At 41.6% G+C, this 22,666-nt stretch overlaps 1 protein-coding gene across 1 annotated transcript in view; it reads right to left on the bottom strand.

Moving 5' to 3' along the window:
- Positions 1-22,666, bottom strand: part of LOC149191868 (calcium-dependent protein kinase 18-like) — a 338,201-nt gene that overhangs the window by 53,262 nt on the left and 262,273 nt on the right. The window contains exon 10 of the mRNA XM_089404397.1: positions 15,116-15,178. Coding sequence (XP_089260523.1) covers positions 15,116-15,178 — 63 coding nt within the window. The remainder of the gene's footprint in view (positions 1-15,115; positions 15,179-22,666) is intronic.

Genomic DNA, 22,666 nt, shown 5'->3' with positions numbered 1-22,666 from the left:
TTGTATAATATATATTATAACGCCATTTCTACCTGTAATTCGAGATGGGTCGTTACACACTAGGAGCTACTCCAATCTGTGTCAGCAAATTTGACATGGGAATTTGTGGTTTCTTGTCTCCTAATCAATCTTGTTAGATTTTCCTCGAAAAGATCTTTCCTATGATATGTGGTACCCCACATAGTTCTTTACAATTTGAAAGTTATTTGCATTCTAAGTTGAAGACCCAATTTTGTCGACAAAAACCCCAAGGGTAGTGACATGACACCTTATTCACCTATAGTTGTCAATATATGACAGTGAATCTCACCGCAATCTCATTGTGTATAAGTTGAATAATTTCAAGAACCAAAGACAATAAACCAATCACTGACTTCACAACCTACGTAGGACTATATGCATTAAGTCAATCACTGATTTCAAAATTTTAGTGGAATTAAATTTTTTTCTAGACAAATATTAATAAGGGTTAGTAATTAATTAAGAGGAAGTATTGATAAGGGTTTTATTGTCACAATATTATACTAAGAAAAGCCATCACATGTGTTTCACACCCATCACACACATAAGACATAATCTATGTTTGGGTCCTCATTATAAAAAATCAATGTAATACCTATCTTAGGGCATAATGAAACAAATAATTAACATTTACCGAGTAACTTAAGCATCTCCAATGTCTACCTCCAATGTTCATGATAGAAGCCCTTCTTAGCCCTACAAAAGACTATAAAAGACCATCATATACCTTCTAATATATGAGGAAACTAAGTGAATTATCTTGTGAGACTGTGCTCTGAATTTTTCGATTACTCTTGGGCAGCTAACGCAGGAATTTCATAAGCTTAAGAGAAATCACCCCTAATCTAGCTGCCCTAGATTTCTCAACAAGGTATCAGAGCTAAGGTAACAAGGAAGGGCAGCTTGGAGAACACTCAATTGAAAAATGATAGAAATGGGCCAAATATAAGAGGAATAGCATCCAGGAGAACTAGTAATCACTTCACAAATACCCTATCATCTTGAAGGAAGAACTTTTGGAAGAAGAAAAGAAGACCTCAACGACCCTACCTCCATCTTAAAGAAAGAAGGACTCTATACATTTGAAGCATCTTCAGAAGCCTCTCATATTCTACGAAGCAAGAAGCACTTCATCATCATATAAGGAATCAAAGTGATCTCCCTCATATTGATCACACCTCAAGCACTTTTGAAGGAAGAAGAACATCTCTCTCTCATCTTGAAGAAAGATAATTATCATTTTGAAGAAGGTAAATCATCCCTCCCTCAAGTTCACACTCTAGTGGGAGACATCATCAACAAAGAGGCATCTTCATTTATCAAGTACTTTATATTCATGTCTCGTCCTACAAATCAAATGACTACTTTCTACAAGGAGAACAATGAACTTGTTGGGACACCAAACTTTGCATGGAAGAAAAGAATAGATTTGATTCTCACAGAAAATGAAGTTTTTGATTATGTCAAGGGCTCCATCATAAAGCCTCCTCAAAAACAATCTTAAGCATCATCAAAATATAAGAAAGGAGAAATAAGGGCTCAAAGGATCTTCATTGAATCTATCAAGGCTTCTCTCATTCCCTTTATAGAAAAATTGAAGACATCAAAAGAAATCTATGACAAAATTGTAGAGTTGTACTTTATAAGTACAGTTGGGGAAATAATATCCTTAAGAACCGACCTATGCAAAATGAAAGTATCAAAGGAAGAAGGGGTAGTTTCAAGCGTCTATGGAAAGAAGGAAGCTACTCTATTCAGTGATCTATGGGCATTATGTAAAATTGAAGAAACCAGATTAAAAGCAAAGAATGGCGTTCACCTCTACTTGGAATAAGCCAGTGTTACATAGATAGTCTACATTCCACCTAGTGTGGAATCTACAGTTTAGAAGGATGAAGGTATGGTGACAGAGAAGTGCAACATGACAATTTAGTGAAGCATTTTCATCTTCAAGCAAGGAAAAGGAAGTTGCTAAGGAAGTCTAGATGATCACATGAAGAAAGAAGTACGCATATATTTGATACTTGTTTTAGTAGATAGATAAAAGTCATGTCATCACTTAATTGCAAGTAGAATGGTTAGAATGCTCTATCTCATGAGCATGATTGAAGAAGGAATTCTTCCTTATGAATGATACATGAAGGCATAAATACAATATTCCTTGAACTCTTCTACATGAGACATGATAGAATCGACATCATATGACCTCATGAAGAATATGAGGTGGTTGACAACAATTGTTCCTATACAAAAGGAGCTATTGTATATAGATCCCAAGGATGCAGTATATGAAGTTGGAAGGACAGTTCGTAAACATATATCTATAGCTACTTAGATAAGATGATTAATCAACATTTAATAACAATTAGAAGGATTAGCTATGTCATCTCCTTGAAGAAGCTATGAAGACCCCGCTAAGTATAGGAGAACCTTGCTAATGGATGCGTATAGTATGAAAAAGGATGTTGATGTTGCAGAAGCAGATAGTATGACAAAGGGCCACATAAAAAGGTAATTTTGGTTTGATGTTCGCTTTTGATTTTTGAAAGCAAGCATTTGGTTGGATTGAAACAGGACCACCAACAGAAGGTTGTTGAAATTCACCTACAACTGAAATTGAATGATTCTGAGAGGAACATGACTTGGAAGAGGTCGCAGTACGAAGGATAGCTAGATGATGACAAAGAAGGTCACTTTCCGATGAAAAGAAGGATGACATGACTAAGCATTAATTGGTTCAACACTATGTTTCGTTGAAGGGAGGTGATATAGAAGTTGGTTGAAGCTCTATGAAGAAGTTATGGAAAAAGTTGGCTCCATGATTAAGAGGTTGCATTTTATTCATAATATAATGATACAAAAAGAGGAGCCCTACAAGCAGTTGATTGTACCATGATCTCCACGAAAGAATAGATTGTTGTTGTCGAAAACAAGTCCCTAGTTAAGAGGGAGCTTGGGTATATTCCTCTCATGTAAAGGAATGAGTAGATCCTCCAAAGTTGAGTGGGAGAGATAGACACATCATTCTTGTCTTCACATCGTGAAGAAAGAATGGAGGATTACGTAAGCATCTGAGACAAATACCGATACTCTTTGAGGATGAGGTAGGGCATCCAATAGGCAAGAGTAGTCGAAGAGGAGATTCCTTGAAGATGTGTAAATCCAAGAAGGGAATGGTCCTCGAAGGACATACCTTGTGAACATCTGAATGGGGTATGTGCCTTGAGAGACAAAGATGAAGGTGTCTATAAATCATTGTCTCCCCAACATTGCGCTCTAATCTAGTCGAGAAGGTAGAGCTATTAGTCAAGGCCTTGCTACATGACAATGTTGGTTGATATGATGAAATGCATTTACATAAGCTGAGAAGATAACTTATGAGATGGCTTACCAATCTGACTCTTCTTATGAGAATTCTTCAGTATGAGAATGTCCGTGTACCTTCTATGTATTATGAATACCTCCCTAGTTAAAAGGGAGTGTCAAGAAATGTAACTAGGTTCAGTCTTCATAATATCTTATGTATTCTTGATTTCATGTATTTGATGTAAAAGAAAGAAAAACTTATTATTGTTATTTTATAGCATGGGTTTCATGCTCAAAATTAATTTGTTTTAGGTCTAAGCACCCATTGTGTGCTTCTAGGATTTGCATAAAGTCAAAGAGTCAAAAGAGTCATGGTCATAAGTAATAGACACTATTGGGCATCTTGTATCAAGTCAAAAGAAGTTATTTGAGTCAAAATTGTGTCCAAAGTCCCTCTAAGACCAAGTCAGCCTACAAGAGAACAAAGCAGCCTACAAAGAAGAAGTCGGCCTCATTAAGGGCAATTCACACTCCTAGAAAGCCTATATATAAGAAGATACTCAACCTCATTTGAGAAATCATCAAGCAAGTTTGTTGAAGCAAAAAGGAAGACCTAAGGAAGAAGAAATCAAAGTCTAAACCCTAATTTTTTGTCACCTTTCTCTCATACGTGCGAAGAAGTAGGTAGGTTTTTTGCAGCTATAAAGGAAGAAATTTAAGATCTCAAAAGAAAGCCAAAATCTGTGATCAAAAGGCAAGTCACATCATTCATTTGTCTAAGAAAGAAGAAGCAAGCCAAGCAAAGAAGAAAGGAGGACTAAATTAGCCTCTGCCACCCACACGTGTGAAGTTGTAGAAGATTCTAGAAGGTCGAAATTGTAGAAATTGTTGGGGGTCGAAATTGCAGAAATTGTTGGGGTCGAAGTTGTCGATGTTGTTGGAAGGTCGAAATTTGTTGTTGAAAGTTGTTTGAGGAAAGCTCATCAAGAAGAAAGGTTGGCTTGGTCTTGGAGGGGTCTTGGTCTTGGGTCTAAAGGTCTTGGAATTCGTCATTTGAAGATTCTATAAGAAAAGAATTTCTTGTGGGTTTTCCTCTTTAGGACAGATTTTGGCCCTGGCTAGCAGCCTACATCTTGTGTGCATTTGTACTATTGCTCTTCATGTTTTGGTAGTTGTTTGATGATCAGAATACCATAATAATCAAGAGAAAAAGAAACTAATTATAAATACCACAAATTGAAGTAAAGAACATCACAAGTAGTTATCAAGTTAAGAGAAATCACCCCTGATCTAGCTGCCCTAGATTTCTCAACATCCTTGGGGGTTTTTTCACAGTGTCTGGTGGAATTAATCATTTAAAACCCTTTCCCTACATGACCTTGACTTAGTGAGCTCCTTGGAGGGTCTCCTCCCATGATTATTCATAAACCCTAGGTCTCGTGTGGTCCCATTCAAGATCTCTTCAAGAATAGCGAAAGCTTATACAAAGGCATATAATCATCTTACAAAGCTTCTTCAGTAGGTCCTTATCATCTTTGGAGCCCTGGCCTTAGGTATCCTTCTCATTATTGAATATCATTAACCCTAGGTTTAGGTCTCCTCATAGGTCTTTCTTGGAGAGCCCTTAGCTTCTCTTGGAGCATTGAGCCCTAAATTGAGCCTCCTAGAATGGGCCTTGGAAATCACTTCTTACCTTGTCATTGACCCTATCATTTAAAGTGATTTCCTTCATATCGGGACTCCTCCCATCGGTGAAAGTCTCTAAAAAGCAGGGGACACTGATTGAGGTGATAGTGGGTCTTTGTCCCGTTGTTGTCATTTGGTCTAATAGTTGTCCCTTAGGTACCACTCCTAGGACCCCTGCTAGATTGTGTGGCCACATGTCCATACCATGGGTTATCCAAGTACCATGGGTCTCCCTTTTCTTTTACCTTTCTCCCCCTCGATAATAATATAAAGTGACTTTATAAAATTTCTTATTTTTCTCCATGATCATTTTTAATTTAATCAGTCACTTCTTCATGTTGCTCTTTTCACCCAAGTGACATTCAATGGTAGATTATTGGATCATCTTGCCCCTTCCCCCCCCCCGCTCCCCCCAGTAGCCTACGAGAATCGAATAGGCCACTGAGTCAATCTTCGTAATTGACATTTGGAAAAAGCGACATTACAATCCTCCCTTCCCAAAATTGCTTTTCCTCAAGTACTTTGTAACCTGCATACAACACTAGGATCCCAAACACACCTATAGAATGTTACAATATGTCTATTGTACCATCCTAAACCTAGCATTACTCTCATATTCTACCATACCTAAGCAATCCCTTATAATGTAAACCATTCACCATATTCCTCAAAATCCCCCAAATTTCAGAAAGCTAAATTCCTAGCCCTTCCGTAAATATGTTTCTTTGAATAACACGGTAATCTAGAACCAGATTGTCCCAGCCTGCACTAAAACCATCTAAGGATAAAAATTCAATCAAAAAACATTCAATTGGATTCAAGCACTTCATTGTGGCTCCATCTTCATCTTTATCAACATCGTATGATTGAATTGTTGAATCATTTAGTTCCTTGAGTGCCGATCCAAGATGCTTGCAATGCCTCTCCTGTGCCACTGTCAACAAGTCATAGTTATGAGAAGTTATATTTGTCCATTGGTGAAACTCTGCATAGTTATCTTCAAATAAGACTCTTGTGTCACCTACTTCCAAGGCAGAGCCATTTTGACTTGGAAAATGATCACTGTCTCTCTCCATTTCCTTTACCTCTGTCAAATCACTCTCTGCTAGTGCTAATCCCCTTTTATAGAGTGCTTTTGCTAACTGGTCATGAAGAGATTTCATTTTCTTCTTGGTTTCAGCCGCAATCTCTGTTGACAGGTCATCTTGAGTAAAGCTGAAGACTTTTGTAGGCTTCAATGTTCCTTTTTCAAATGCACAAACATACAAGTGAGGATCTCCAACAGATTCTTGGGTTTCGTTTTGGCTCACATAGCTTTGCTTCCTAATGCCAGGTCTTAAGAACTCTGCAAATGTTGCAGTTGCTTCTTTCTGCTTAAATGTTGTAGAATTATCATGCCAAATGAGAAGTGACGTCCCAGTTTGAACTTTGCAACCAAAAGCAACAGGTAGAACCCAAAGATGCTGCAATTGGATCAACTTGAGTCGCTTTACAGCTGTGACAATCTGTACCAGAGACTTTGAAAAATGCAACACAATTTACCATATTTGTCTCATCCACTGAATTGTTCTCTTCATTGTCTTTCATCATGCTGATATTCATTTTACCATTTAGAAAGCAAAGGTTTGGAAACAGGGCAGTAAACTGGGAATTTTAACATTTTACCATTGTTTTTGCAGGCAGAATGATCTTTGCAGATGGGCAATTTAGTCAAAAAAGGAGAGAATAGGTTGAGATTGTTAAATCATCCTTAATTCTTGATATAATCTTGAATTATTTAAATATTTGGCTGATGACATTTCTACTTCCTGAAGGGGCTGTTGCTACCTTGTTTATTCACTGGTCGCACATTATTCGTCTGTAATTCCATGTTTGTGATGGTGTGTCTTGTTTAAGCATTCTCAATTTATTCTTCTATAATCTGAGAATCTGTTTTGGTCTAATTACAACAGATATAAGATAGTTTAATTATGTATTCTCCATCATATTCAAACCCTGTTATTTTTTGATCTTCACTCCATGACCCGATTGGATAGGCACTAATTTAGGTGAATTCCACCATCCATTTTATTCCAAAGAAAACCTGAAAATAATCTTTTCTAGGGTTTCCCCCTTGTGCTGGAAAATAACTAAGCTAAAGTGAGAGGATGTAATGTTCCTAACTAAGAAATTCAGTGATATACAAAGCAAAGTAAACAAACTAACATCCAGCAATGAGACACAATCAGTAAACACCCACGAAAGCACTGCAAATAGAGATCATCTAAGCCATTTTATTAAATCTCTTTGGAGCAAACACAATAGTGATGGAATGGTGCACCTGGGCTTGTCTCAAGGGACAAACGTGACAAAAACCAGGTGAGCAAATGATGATCCTAGTGATGCCCAACTGCTGCTCCAAAGGTGATCTGCGCTGCCCAGAAACTCCGCTGTCTGCTGGAAAGGATGTGCTGGAAACTCCACTTCCCGCGCTCAAAAAATACTGCAACTTCAGCCCCCGGCTCCCCAACAAAAACCCACCAAAACCCAGAAAGGGTTTGGCCTAGTTCAAAACCCCAAAAATTGACCCCCAAGGACCACGTCCTCCTCCTTCGTTGGGAATCGCGGCTTGCCTGGAAATGGTTGGACAAGCTCTCCAAATCACCCCCAAATGCTGAGATGTTGTCCTTTATGGCTTTCCTCCCTTCTCCCAGCTGACTTCAGCTCTATAGCTACTTCCCCCAACTCCCACGTGAGGCCAAGAATGGCACTATTCGCAGTCCACAATGGCTGTAAGTTGAGCTGCCCAAATGCAGCAAACTCCCAGTCCAAAACTCCTCCCAAAGGCCGATCCTCTGCTATGACTCACACTCCCAAACTTTCCCGGCAAGTGGTGCTCGGATGAATCCCCAAATCACCTCTGCATGCTCCAGGAATACGCACTGCTGAATCGAAGGCTGAGTGATGTGGCTACAAATCTCCTCTAGTCCTCCTCCAAGGTAGTATGAAATGCCTTCCTAGGGTGGCACTCGAAGTCCCCCGAAGAAACGTTGAGTCTCCCGCCTGGGAAACTCGATGTTAAATAGCCTGGTAACTCGGCTAAGCAGCTCGAGCAACACAAATGAGTTTGATGCGCAAAATCATGCCTTAAGTTGGGGAGCTGCTCCTCCTTATATCTTCGTGGGCCTTCCTTCCCCAAGTGGGCGCCTCTCCAAGCCATTCGATTACACTTCAAGGAAATTCGAATTGCCCAAGTGCATTTTCCCATGTGGGTGGCCCCCACCTTCCACTAGCAATCTAATTCAGCCTCTCTTTCTCCTAAGTCCCTAAGTAAAAAATGCATGGGTTCCTTTACAAACATGATTGGGAAGGGACATGACAGTCCTCCCCTCCCAAATGTTGCTTTCCCTCAAGCAACTTCAACGCTGGGTGCTCCAAAATGTGTTCACCCTCCCATGCGGCATCCTCATCTGGCAAGTTCTTCCATCACACCAAAATCTCCTTATGGTCATGCTCCTCAGCTTCCTCTCCCGAGTCTCCAAAATGGCCTCAGGCTCCAAAACCAAATGTCCCTCATCGTCCAGTGGGGATGACTTTGCTGTTGCTGTCACCTGTTGTCCCAACACCTTTTTTAGGCATGACACATGGAAGATGTTGTGAATCCTACTCCCCTGAGGTAGCTCCAGCTCGTAGGCCACCTCTCCAACTCGTCTGACCACCCTGTATGGCCCATAGAAATGTGGCTATAACTTCTCTGCCACTTTTTGCTTCAAGGTGGTCTATCTATATGGCTGTAACCAGAGATACACCAAATCCCCCTCCTCAAAGTGTCTCTCAATCTGGTGCCTGTTAGTGTACATCCTCTATTGATTTTGTGTTGCCACTAAGTTGTCCTTGAGAGCCTTGAGAATGTCTTGGCTATCCAAGATCCAATCTTTGGCCTTTGGGTCTTGGCTGTCTCCAAAAACAATATCAGCAAAAGACAATGCATCATAGCCATACAAGGCACGGAAAGGGGTCATACCAATGGACATGTGATGAGTGGTGTTGTAGCAACATTCCGCAACCATCGAATCCAAGCCCTCTATTGCCCAGTCACGTAGTTCCTAAGGTACCCCTCCAGCCACTGATTAACTCACTCGGTCTGGCCATCTGTCTGGAGGTGGTAGCTCGTGCTAGGGGTGAGCTTAGTACCAACCAATCTGAAGAGCTCCTATCAAAATCCTCCCATGAAGCTGTTGTCCCAGTCACTCACTATGTTCTTAGGAAGCCCGTGCAACCAAAAGACTTCTCTGAAGAACAACTTTGCAACCTGTGAAGCTGAATACCAGGTCAGAATGGTGAAGAAATGGGCATACTTAGTCAACCGATCAACTACCACATAGATACAATCCTTGCCCTACACTGTGGGGAGCCAATAATGAAGTCCACGGAGATACTCTCCCATTCCCCCTCGGGGAATGGAAGCGGCTGCAATAACCCGATGGGTTGGATTAGTTCCCCTTTGTTCCTCTGACATGCCTCACACTCCTGTACGTGCCTCAACATGTCCCCTTTGAGGCCCTTCCATGTGTAACACTCCCTGACTACCATGTATGTTTTTTTTGAACCCTTGATGCCCTAAAAATGGCAAGTCATGTGCTGCCTGGAGCACTCTCTCCCTCAACTACAAGTTGGTAACCAGAAATATGCGCCCTTTGTAGTAGATGACCTCGTCCATCATCCCATAGCGCTCATCTGCGTGGGTACCCTCCAGAATCTCGCATGCCCTCCTGCCTTTGGAATACTCTACCAGCAACTGGGCCTTCCAATCATGGAAAATGTTCATAACTTATAAGTGAGAGGCTTGTGGGTCTCCTGGATAGGGCATCTATCACTACATTGTGTTTCCCCCGCACATACTCTATGTTAAAATCATAGGTCTGCACCTTGTTGACCCATCTCTATTGTCTGTTGTTGAGGCCCTGCTGCCCCATGAAGTGGCAAACACTGTTGTGATCAGTCTTCACTCTGAATCTATTACCCACCAAATATTGTCGAAATTTGGCCAAGGCATGCATAATGGCCAGCATCTCCTTGTCATATATAGAATATGACTTCTCATGAGGTAAGAGCTTCAGGCTCTCGAAAGCAATGGGGTGCCCATCTTGAGATAATATTGCCCTGATTCCCTCTCCTGATGCATCACACTCCACGATGAAGGGTGGGGAGAAGTCCAAAAGTGACAACACTAGACTACTGCTCATCACCTCCTTGAAGCAATCAAAAGCTAGTTGTGCCCCATCTGTCCATGCGAAAGCCCCTTTCTTAGTCAAATCCGTGAGAGGAGCTACTAATAGCGAAAACCCCTTGACAAACTTTCGGTAATACTTGCAGATGCCTAAGAAGCCTCCTAGCATTGTCACATATCTAGGTACCGACCAATCTCGAATAGCTCGTATTTTCTCCTCATGTACCTTCAGTCCATCTGTGCCAATAATGTGCCCCAAGTAGAGCATCTCAGTCAAGCCAAACTCACACTTGGATAGCTTGGCATAAAACTATTGTTCCTCCAACATATGCAGCACCTCCTCCAAGTGTTGGAGATGCGCCTCCCAAGTCCTGTTGTATATTAGTGTGTCATCAAAAAACACCAATACAAACCTTCTCAACTGCCTCTGAAACACATGGTTCATAAATGATTGGAAGGTGGTCAAGGCATTGGTCAACCCAAAGGGCATGACCAAAATCTTGAAGTGCCCATAATGGTATCGAAAAGCTGTTGTAGGGATGTCTTGATCCCTCACCCTGATCGGATGGTACCCCGAACACAGATCTATCTTAAAGAAGTACTTGGCTCCTCTAATCTCATCCATCAACTCATCGAAGCGGGGTATGGATACCGATTTTACAATGTCTTCCTATTGAGTGCTTGGTAGTTGATGCACATATGCAAGGTTCCATCCTTCTTCTTCACCAGCACTAATGAAGAAGCAAAGGGACTAGAACTTGGCCTAATGTGGCCCAATGGCAACAACTCTTGGATGGCTCGCTCAATCTCGTCCTTATAGGCCTTGGGGTGCCTATAAGGGGTAGTAATCATTGCCTGCACACCAGGATCCAACTCGATTGTGTGCTCGAATCCCTTGTCTAGGGGCTACCCTGGTGGAATGTCCCCAAATACCACCGAGTATCTATCTAAGAATGCTTGTATATCCGGCGATGGTCACTAGGCTTGTCCCCCAACCTCTGAAACCCTCAGCTCTACTACCCACACTATGTCTCCATGTCGCAGATTTGCCTTCATCCTATGTGCTGAGACTATCTGTGGTGGGTACGAATGCATGCCTCTGAGGACCACCAGCTTGCCATCCAGTCCTGTGAACTCCATCTCCAGCTTCTTCTAATCAGTGGTAACTCATCCAAGGGGGTATAGCCACTAGACACCCGTCACTATGTTGGTGTTTGGCACATCTACCACAAAGAAATGGCCTGTCATGGAGTAGTTCCCCATGGTCATAGTCAAGGTGGGAACATATCGAGTGCACTGCATAGTCTGGTCACCAGGACTAAGAAGCCCTCAAACTCTGTCGTGGTGATGCCCCTCCTCTGAACCAATTGGGCATCTATGAAGTTGTGGGTAGCCCCACTGTCAACTAAGACTGAGACCCGCTACCCCTGTATCGTACCTCAAATCCTCAATGTCAAAAATTTGGGGACCCTGCATAAAGAAGCAAGGACTCCCTCGGATGGAGCAAAGGATACCCCTCCCTGTGGAGGTGGTGGTGGTGGTCCCCTCTCTGCCGGACTCTCACCATCTCCGACACCACACTCCAGCTCCACCTTGTCCTCTTAACTGCTATCTAGGAAGACCTCAATGTAGTGGGCTTTACCAGTTATACACCGATGGCCTGGTGCCCAGGGCTCCCGACAAGTAAAACACAGTTTCCTCCTCTTGAGGTCCCTCCGAGTTTCATCATCCAGCTGCCCACGCCCCTCGGCTCCTCTTTGTGGTGGTGGCCTAGTATCACTCCCATTCTGCGGGTAGGGAGTACGTGCAAGGAAGGGTGTTCATGTCTTGGGGATGGCCCCCTGTAAATCTCTAGCACATGTCACTGCTTCCTGCAGCGTGGAGGGTCTGCGTGACTTCACCAGTCCATGCAGGGGCTCGAGTAGACCCTCTATGAAGGCGTACACCCTCTGAGCATCTGATAGGTCCAGCACCATCACTGAGACTCTCAAGAACTTTGATATGTACTGCTTTGGGTTATACATTTGTCTAAGTTGGGTTATCTCCCTGAAGTGAGCCTCTAGATCCCTCTAATCAAATCGCTCCACCACCCTCATGGTGAAGTCCTCATAGAAAGTCACACTGGCATGTCCCAAGGTAGTCAAGCCATGAAACCACCAGCCATGGGCTTCCCCTTCTAAGTGCAGCATGGCAATCTTGATGGCTTCCAGCTCCGTCATTCGGTTGAGCTTGAAATAAGTGTCCCTCTTCTCTACCCAAGATCGAGCTATGCACTTGGCAGTGCCATCATATGTGGGAAATTACATCCTTCCAATAGTACATTGCAACTCATAGCTCTACGTGTCCTGTCCTCCATAGCTCTTTCCCTTCTCATTCTGCTTGAGTTTGAAGAAATCTCTGAAAGAGAGTGCCTCCCTGAAGTCTACTCCGATGGACTGCCACTCTCTGAAGTGCTCTCCCATCTGTGAAGGATCTTCGACCCCTACTGGTTCATTCTGCGCCAAAGGCACGAAAGAGGGCAGTGTAGCTCGAGTTGGTCCACTCGCTAATGGAGGTTACGCAAAGGGTGTAGGATGGTCGAATTGTTGAGAGGCCCCTAAAGAGTCTCCAAATAGAAACCCCCTAGAAGTGCTTCTCTCTTGGTTCTGCATTTTGATCTCATTTAGCATTTCTTTCTGCCCCTTCGCTAAACCATTAAGAGTCTTCAAGAGGCTATCAAAGGCTATCTCCTCCCTACTCTTGGGCTCTCCCATGTTCTCCACTACCAATGCCTTTCTCCTGTCCTCCGTGTCTGGAGTGATCTCTAACTCTCTTTCTCTAGTCTGGTACCTCTACCTCTTGTACACAATATTTTGCCAGTCCTCTTCACTCATAGGCGAAACTCCCCACGGCTGAGACAAGATTTGGGCTTGGATACCACTGTAATGTTCCTAACTAGGAAATCTAGTGATATACAAAGAAAAGTAAACAAACCAACATCCAGCAATGAGACACAATTAGTAAACACCCATGAAAGCACTACAAATAGAGATCATCTGAGCCATTTTATTAAATCTTTTTGGAGCAAATACAATAGCGATGGAATGGTGCACCTGGGCTTGTCTGAAGGGACAATCGTGACAAAACCCAAGTGAGCAAATGATGATCCTAGTGCTGCCCAACTTCTGCTCCAAAGTTGATCTGCGTTGCCCAGAAACTCTGCTACCTATTAGAAAGGATGTGCTGGAAACTCCACTTCCCATGCTCAAAAAATGTTGCAACTTCAGCCCCCGACTCCTCAACAAAAACCCACCAAAACCCAGGAAGTGTTTGACCTAGTTCAGACCCCCAAAAATTGACCCCAATGGACCACATCCTCCTCCTTACGCTAGAAATCACAACCTGTCTGGAAATGGCTGGAAAGTCTCTCCAAATCACCCCCAAATGCTGAGATCTTGTCCCCTATGGCTTTCCTCCCTTCTCCCAGCTGACTTCAGCTTTGTAGCTCCTTTCCCCAACTCCCACATGAGCACAAGAATGGCCCTCTGCACAGTGCACAATGGCTGTAACTCAAGCTGCCCAAATGCAGCAAACTCCCAGTCCAAAATTCCTCCCAAAGGCTGATCATCTGCTATGACTCCAAATCCCAAAATTTCCCGGCAAGTTTTGCTCGGATGAACCCCTAAATCACCTCTGCATGTTCCCCCTCTTGCGTGCTCCAGGAATACGCATTGTTGAATCGAACGCTGAGTGATGTGGCTATAAATCTCCTCTGGTTATCCTCCAAGGTAGGTATGAAATGCCTTCTTAAGGTGGCACTCAAAGTCCCCCGAAGAAAAGTTGAGTGTCCCGCTTGGGAAACTCGATGCTAAACACCCTGGTAACTCAGCTAAGCAGCTCAAGCAACACAAATGAGTTGGATGTGCAAAACCATGCCTTGAGTTGGGGAACTCCTCCTCCTTATATCTTCGTGGGCCTTCCTTTCCCCATGTGGGCCCCTCTCCAAGCCATTCGAGTCCCCTCCAAGGCAATTCGAATTGCCCAAGTGTGTTTTCCCACGTGTGTGGCCCCCACCTTCCACTAGCAATCTAATTCAGCCTCTCTTTCTCCCAAGTCCCTAAGTCAAAAATGTATGGATTCCTTTATTCACTAAAATTTATGCAAAATTGTGGGGAGACCAAAAACTGTTACATATATGTTTGGGAAGGGACATGACAGAGGAAGAGTTGCTATAGTGACAATGGACAACCTTCCAAATTGCCCATAGGATTGCATTTTGTTAAACGACCTTGTAGCATTTGAAGTGCAGGTTTGGAAGATGATAAAACATGATACAAGTGTTGCAAAGTTTTGATACTCAGAATGCAGGGTTCTCAAACCCAGGATTCTCAAGCTCATAGCTAGAACGATCTAGTACACAACCAACAGGAACACTAGGTACATTGATAGCAAACTAAAGCAATTTGGGATTTGAAGAGTATTACCGAGTTAGTGTACTCTGATAGCAGGGCTCCAAACCATTTTTTTCCTTGTATGTTTCTTATCTATAAATTGTTTTGAGTAAAATATAATCGCCTGCACACTCATCTACGCCTTCCAACCCTTCTGACTATGATTAAAACACAAATGTAATGTGACTCTGTGAGCATGAGGAAGATTTTTTATTTGGTATCCAGCTACATCACCACCATGTAATATGGAAATTGACACTAAAAACACCCATCATTCTTGGACTGATTCTTTCTACCAATTTGACTAGATTTCTTTCTTTCCAAGTCAAACAAACTTATAATTTTACATTGTAAACAGTAGAAAACATATAAATTAATTAAAACACAAAAAAAAAAGAGAAAGCTCATGTAGATTGAGGCCAAAGAATTTCAACCATTATAAGAACATGAAAATTTAACCCACCGCTTGAAGAATCTCAAGGACACGTGACTCCTTTAAGGTCCAAGGCCGATCTTTTGCAAGTGCCTGAAACCAGAATGAAATTAGATAAGACTCTAAACTTCGAATTTCCTGTGAAAATAATATATATATATATAAGAATTGTATCAATACAGAATATGCAAATGTGTGAGGTAAGCTGATAAACTTGAGATTGCAGCCACTGCAGATATATACTTAAATTGTGGCCCTTAATCCATCCTGAGCTCAATTTCTACCATTTACAACAGTTAATAATACTACAGTTTGCAACTGATTAAAATAAAAAGTTTCTAACTGTCTCAATCTACCAAACATTATATCATGACAAAGGGAATGAAAATGACTCACTGTGATCCCTTAAGATACATGACATGGCCAAATGGCCTTTACAATTGCTTACCAAAAGAGCATCAGCACCCATATTTGCAAAATATCCATGATACCATACACTTGTCAACTTACATGACCAAGCATAAATTTTGTAAAATGACTTGAAAATCATTTTATCTCTGCGTTAGTAGATTCCAACCATCAGATACTTCAAGCCTCGTCTGAAATGTGATTCTTCATTGCATCTATGATTAGTTTAGAATTACCTTCCAATACCACCTCCCATATGTTGTAATCCAATGCTATCTTTAAACCTTCTCTGGCTGCAATTGCTTTGGTGAAAGCTTCCCTTTATTTTCCACAAAAATGAATATAGGGTCACCTCCACAATTTCATTAAATACTTCTAATTTTCGCCTTAGTCCCTCTAGAAGCACCATCAAATTAATTTTAAGACAATCAAGATCCCTATTCAGGCATGCACTAGATAAGCCACTATAGGGAAAACATGGGTAAGGGCAATATACAGTCTATCAGGTCTACGATCTTACAATTGATACCAATGAGCATGGAAGAAGATTGGAATTATGGAAGTGTATTTGGCACTCAGACCAATGGCTGAAGATAATTCCTTTCCAACATTAGCTATTCAAAATGGCACTCTAACATGGGATAATTTGAGGAAAGGAGCATATAATCTTCCATCTCAATTAGTTTTTGCTATGAAAACAAAGAATCATGTGATATGATTGTATATGCGAATATGCATCAAGGTCTCTTGGAGGATTGGAGATCTGATGGCGGATGTGAGGTTTAGGGTTACAGTATGGCAGACCTAGGGATTTCCGCTGGGAGGCAGCCCTAGCTGCACAGATGGCATTCGAATGTCAGGTCTCGGTCAATAGAGGGCGTACACCTAGCAGCGGTTTTATGTTACATGGTGCATGCAGGAGTCGCTTGGGTTTTATCGGAGCAAACGGCAAGGTCAAGGTTTTTCTTGCGGTCATAATCGGTATTGTTTAGGGGATTTACCAAGGTACCTAGTAAGTCGATGACGGTTTCCTCAGCTACATTCATCCACAATGAAAATGGTCAGCCCGCGTGACTTCGTCGATTTGGAACCTGAGCCAGATGATATCCTATCTGTATGGTGGTTGGAGCCAATTCTGCGAAATCTGGACAAAGTAAGATTACTAGCTCAATCTCCAACCGGCAAACATGGGACTCTCGGGGATGGAGCGAAACCTGATAGTGGTTTAGGGTTTCCAGAGGTGGGAAATACTTATTCCTCCATTGCAACACTATGGGATACTAACACAGTCTCGAAGGAGAATCACAAAGTTTCAGAGAAATCAATTGAGCTCTGTCCAAAACGGTCGATGGAATTTCTGGTAAGCCAAAAAACCCATGTAGAATTTTTTGGGTTTGTTGCATACACGGGTGATCTTGAGGACATAGTGCTTAGCTGCGGGCAATGGGTCAATGAGGGGCTCAAATCTTGTTTAATCCAAAATGTGCTAGCTAAAGACAAGGGCGCAACTCAGAGAGTTGAGAGAACCCTCGCAATAACTTTCTCGCCAAAGCGAGTCAGTGGAGAGGCCCTAGGAAATCGTGTGCAGAAACCTGGAGCTACCCAAAAACCATTGGTTGAGGTACAGAAGGCACAAGGTTTTGAAAAGGCCCAGGGTTTTACTAGTGAACGAAATGGCGAAGGGGTGGGTTTCAGTCTCTCTTGGAGGCATCGGCAGGAGTTTCAACTTTTCAGGCAAGAATAGAGGGGCAGTATGCAAACGAAGGGTTTATTTTTTTTGCAAGAAGGCAGAACAAGGGCAAACTCCTGATGTCTCAGAACTATTTCTCGAGGAGCGGTGACAGTATGAAGCTATAGTTCAGAGGAGAGGACAGTCCGTGGGATCGAAAAGGAAGAAGGGGAAAGGCATAAGAAAGAAGGATGAAAATCTGAACTTAGTCCTCGGGGTTGATATTCATATATATGAGGCAATGGAGACCTCAGACCCGATGTACCACCAAGACTGGAGCGGAGAGACGCACAAGGGGGGCGTGTGGGAGTACCCTCAAATTTTAGGGAAATTTCGGGGGTGCGGGGGGACATCGGGGTATATAACTTATATATATATATATATATATATATATATATATATATATATATATATATAATATATATATATATATATATATATATATATATATAATTCAAGTTCATATTCATTGTTCAATAATGAAAGCATAAATATTAAATAGACTAATAGTAATATGGATACCAATACATTGAAAATTGAAATTTGATCCACACATTAAATTTAAATTCATCATTGAATTAAATAATGACATACATTGATCCATCCTCATCATTCGTTTTGATCCATACATCATTCATATGACATACTCATTATTCATCCATACCAGGAGATTCAATAAAGAAAAAATCAATAATGAAATATAATTCAAGTTCATATTCATTGTTCAATAATGAAAGCATAAATATTAAACAGACTAATAGTAATATGGATACCAATACATTGAAAATTGAAATTTGATCCACACATTAAATTTAAATTCATAATTGAATTAAATAATGACATACATTCATCCATTCTCATCATTCATTTTGATACATACATCATTCATATGACATACTCATTATTCATCCATAACATGAGATTCAATAAATAAAAAATCAATAATGAAATATTCAAATACATTGATCCATATCATTCATCATTCTACAACCTACATTGATTTAAAAATTAAATTCATCATTCATCATTCTAGAAACTAAATTGAAAGCAAAACATACTAGCATATTACCATATATTGTATACTAGATACTGAAGTTTTGAGGGGGGTGCCTAGACGCATCCCTTTTGGGGAGTCTCGTCCCCCACACTGGGGAAACGCACCCCTTGAGTCTCCCTAAAAAGCGTGCGTGGGGAAACACAACCCCAGTAGACTCCCCATCCCGGGTGTATGGGGTGCGAGCACCCAACCTTGGGGGACGCGTCCCCATGGAACGCTGCTCAAACCTAATTATTGTCGGAAGGGCGAAAGGTAGACATTATTTGGCCAACTATATCTCGAAATCTCCAAGACCTGGAAGGAGGCCCCTAAAAATGATTCAGTGGTAATCACCCTGGCACGAGGTCGGTTTATGGTTAAATTCAGTAAGAATGAAGCACTTGAATGGGTCCTTGAAAGGAACTAGTGTTTTGGGATCTCATCAATACTTTTCAAACGATGGACACCACTATTTGATGTTCAAAGAGAAAAGCTCAAGAAAATTCCAGTCTCGGTTCGGCTTCCAGCCCTGGCCCCTCAATTATGGAAAAAAGATGTGTTTAAGGCAATAGGGAACAAATTGGGGTTTTTCCTTGAAGCAGATTTGTCATTCAGAGGAACAAGGAGCAGGAAAGTCGCCAGATTACTGGTAAAGCTTGATCCAAGGGAGGGTTTAGCAAAAAAATTGTTCTCCACCTCCAAGGTTATAGACACTCTCAAAACATAGATTATGAGGAATTGTTATTTCATACCTAATTATTATCGGAAGGGCGAAAGGTAGACATTATTCGGCCAACTATATCTCGGAATCTCCAAGACCTAGAAGGAGGCACCTGAAAATGATTTGGAGGTAATCACCCTAGCATGAGGTTGGTTTATGGTTAAAGTTAGTAAGAATGAAGCACTTGAATGGATCCTTGAAAGGAAATGGTGTTTTGTTATCTTGCAAATACTTTTCAAACAATGGACACCACTATTTGATGTTCAAAGAGAAAAGCTCAAGAAAATTCCAATCTCGGTTCAACGTCCTGCCCTGCCCCCTCAACTATGGACAGAAGATGTGTTTAAGGAAATAGGGAACAAATTGGGGTTTTTCCTTGAAGAAGACTTGTTATTCAAAGAAACAAGGTGCAGGAATGCCGCCAGGTTAGTAGTAAAGCTTGATCCAAGGGAGGGTTTAGCGGAAAAAATTATTCTCCACCTCCAAGGTTATACACACTCTCAAAACATAGATTATGAGGAATTGTTATTTAATTGCCATCGATGCCATAAACATGGACACTTCGCGAGAGACTACCCACTGGGTTTTCAGAGGAGAATCTGGCAGAGAGAAGTTCTAAGAGATAATGGACTAGTGGCTACAGAGGAGGAAGATCAAATTCATAATAGTGATGTCGAGGATCGGGGGGATGCAGGCCTGGAACCAATGGAGGTTGAAGTAGTCACAATTTCAGACCAAAAACGCCATGAAACAGTGGAGGTCGAGCCGGGACTAGTGGTTCGCGATGAGAACCAAATTATTGATCCTCCTCCCCTATATGCAGGTACTCTTCGTCCTACCCTTTCCTTTGTGTCCACATTTGTTCTGTCATTTCTTGATCATTATCCAGGGCCTGGTCCCTCCAGGGTTTTATCTTCTAATGTGCCTCATGGTTTTTATTTATCTTATGGGTTAGATAGTATAATAACTTTTGTCTCAGCCCTAAACATCTCTATGTCAAGATCGTCTGATCTGGATCCGTTAATCTCATTTGTTCCTCTCTCCTTGGTCCCTCACTACAACCTGCGCCCTCGAGACAAGAAGGAATCCCTCTCAGCCTCCTTAGGAGGTCTGGGTGTTATTCATGATCCATCAAAGCCTGGGAAGACCCGTGGTAGGAAATCTAATATATCAAAGGCCCAATTAAAAGCAAAACTGGACATTGCAAATGGTAAACAACCTTCCTTGAAAGGGGCACTTAGAGCAGCGCAATCCCCTACAGCAGTTACGCAATGATTGTGTTATCTTTCAACTGTAGGGGGTTTGCTAGCACCCATAAGAATTTAGCATTGAAAGACCTATTTAGAAATTCTTATCCTGATGTAATTATGCTCCAAGAAACTCTAGGCAATGGTGAGGTTGTCTTGGCATCCCTCAAAGTGTTGTTGCCAGGATGGTCTTTTGTGGTATCTGATGCAAAGGGAAGGTCCGGGGGTCTAGCCATCGGTTTTAAAAACAACAACCTTCGGCTTATAAATCCTTGGAGCTCATAATTGGTTTTGGGAGCCGAAGTTTATTCATCGGAGCTCTGTATGGACCTAACTTTCACTAATATTTATGGATTGTGCCATGATACGGGGGTCTTCTAGAACTCGCAATTATCAAAATCCTTCATGAAAGTCCCAAATTTGGTTGTGGGAGGGGAATTCAATTTCTCTTTGAGAGTGTCTGAAACCTGGGGGCCCCAACCTCAATTTGACCCCCTGGCAGACTTCTTTTCAAATAAATTGATGGAATGCAAACTTATAGATGTCAACCTTGTGAAAATCAGACCAACTTGGATAAATAGACGGTCAGGTGAAGCCAATGTAGGAAAAAGACTGGATCGGTTTCTGTTAAATGAAGACCTTATTAACAATATTTCCCTTTTCAGACAGTAGGTTGAAATGGGGGGTGATTCGGATCATTTTCCCATTTTTGTGGAGTTGAAGGGGACTAGTAAGAAGCCTAGATCCCCGTTAAAATTTAATCCAACCTGGATCCCCGTTCAAATTTAATCCAACCCATCTCAAAGAAACCAGTTTCAATGAATTGGTAAAGGCGACATGGGTCCCTTTAGTCCCCGGCCGAAATCAATCCTATGCCCACCAGTTTATGGAAAATCTCAAAAGAATGAATCAAGCTACCATTCTGTGGGCAAAGGTAAAAAACGCTAAAGGAAGATGCTAAATTAAAAATAACTGAGGAATCACTTGACAAGTTGGAAGGCCCAGAAGGGGAGGGTTATGAGACTGAAGAAGGAAAGGAAAGGATAAAGTGTTTGGAAATATCAATGAGAAAAATATTGAAAGACAACAAAAATCGGTGGAGACTTAAACGCAGATCCATTTAGCTAGCATCAGGGGATGACAACTCAAAAAAATTCAAAATTATGCTAGAGGAAGGAAAAAGACAAACACAATCTGGGAAATGCAAAAAGAGGACGGAAGCATAGCAAAATCCCATCATGACCTTGCATCTTTCGAAAGAGATCATTTCAAATCACTATTTCGAGAAACTGAGCAAGCTACGTTACAGAAGTCATCCAGGTTGGACGATGGAATTCTTTCAACATTTCTTTGAGAGTCTGGGAGATGAGTTCACTTGGGTGGTGGAGGAATCCAGAGTAAAAGGCCAGCCTTTTTACCCTTTTAACACTTCCTTCCTTGCCCTAATTCCTAAAAATGACGACCCAAAATCCTTTGAGGATTTCAGACCAATCTCTTTCTGCAATTGTATGCACAAAATAATCGCTGAAGTCATAGTTGTTCGATTAAAACCACTCCTCTCCAAAAATGTTTCGAGAGATCAATTTGACTTTCTGGATGGCAGACAAATCCATGAAGCTATAGGGGTAGCCCAAGAAACTATGCACAATATTAAGAAAATAAGGAGAGGATTGATACTCAAAACTGACTTATCAAAGGCTTATGATAGAATAAGTTGGATTTATCTTCGTCTATTGTTGACTCACCTAGGGTTTGAAATTGGGTTTATCAACTAGATTATGAGATGCATTACAAATGTCAGCTTTGTTGTCCTTATAAATGGAGTGGCATACCCCTTTTTTCATAGTCAAAGGGGGTTCAGACAGGGATAACCCTTATCACCTCTTCTTTTTCTCTTAGCGGTTGAAGGTTTGAGCCAGTTGACTCTCTCAACAAAGCATAGAGGAGACTTGAAAGGGATTAAAGTAGCCACAAACCTCTTTGTGTCACACCTGTTGTTTGTTGACAATATTCTTCTTTTTAGTGATGGTTCTAGAGGTGATATGCAGCATCTGAAACCATCACTAGACCTGTTTCTAAAAGCTACAGGTATGTGCATAAACAAAAACCAATTGTCCATTATTCATGAAGGTTTCTCTATGGTTGATATCTACAGGATTCATACTTATCTTCCCTTCGAGGCAAAGCCTATGAAGGACAGCTTCAATTACCTGGGTTTCCATCTCAAGCCGGACTCATATAAAAAACAGGACTGGATGTGGCTGGTGGCCAAAATTGAGAAGAGAATTAAACATTGGAGTTATAAATGGCTCTCGAGAGCTAAAGACTAGTTCTAAAAAAATCAGTTCTAATTGCAACTCTAGTCTATTGGCTTGCTCTAACTTGGGTTCCCAAAGGAATCCTTGGCCAAATCAGGAAAATATGTGGCCGGTTTTTATGG

Source organism: Pinus tabuliformis, chromosome 2_2, assembly GCF_031772625.1.
Source record: "Pinus tabuliformis cultivar Carrire ecotype Pingquan chromosome 2_2, CPIR1, whole genome shotgun sequence".
NCBI classification, from domain to species: Eukaryota; Viridiplantae; Streptophyta; class Pinopsida; order Pinales; family Pinaceae; genus Pinus; species Pinus tabuliformis.
This window is presented reverse-complemented; position numbering and strand designations above follow the sequence as displayed.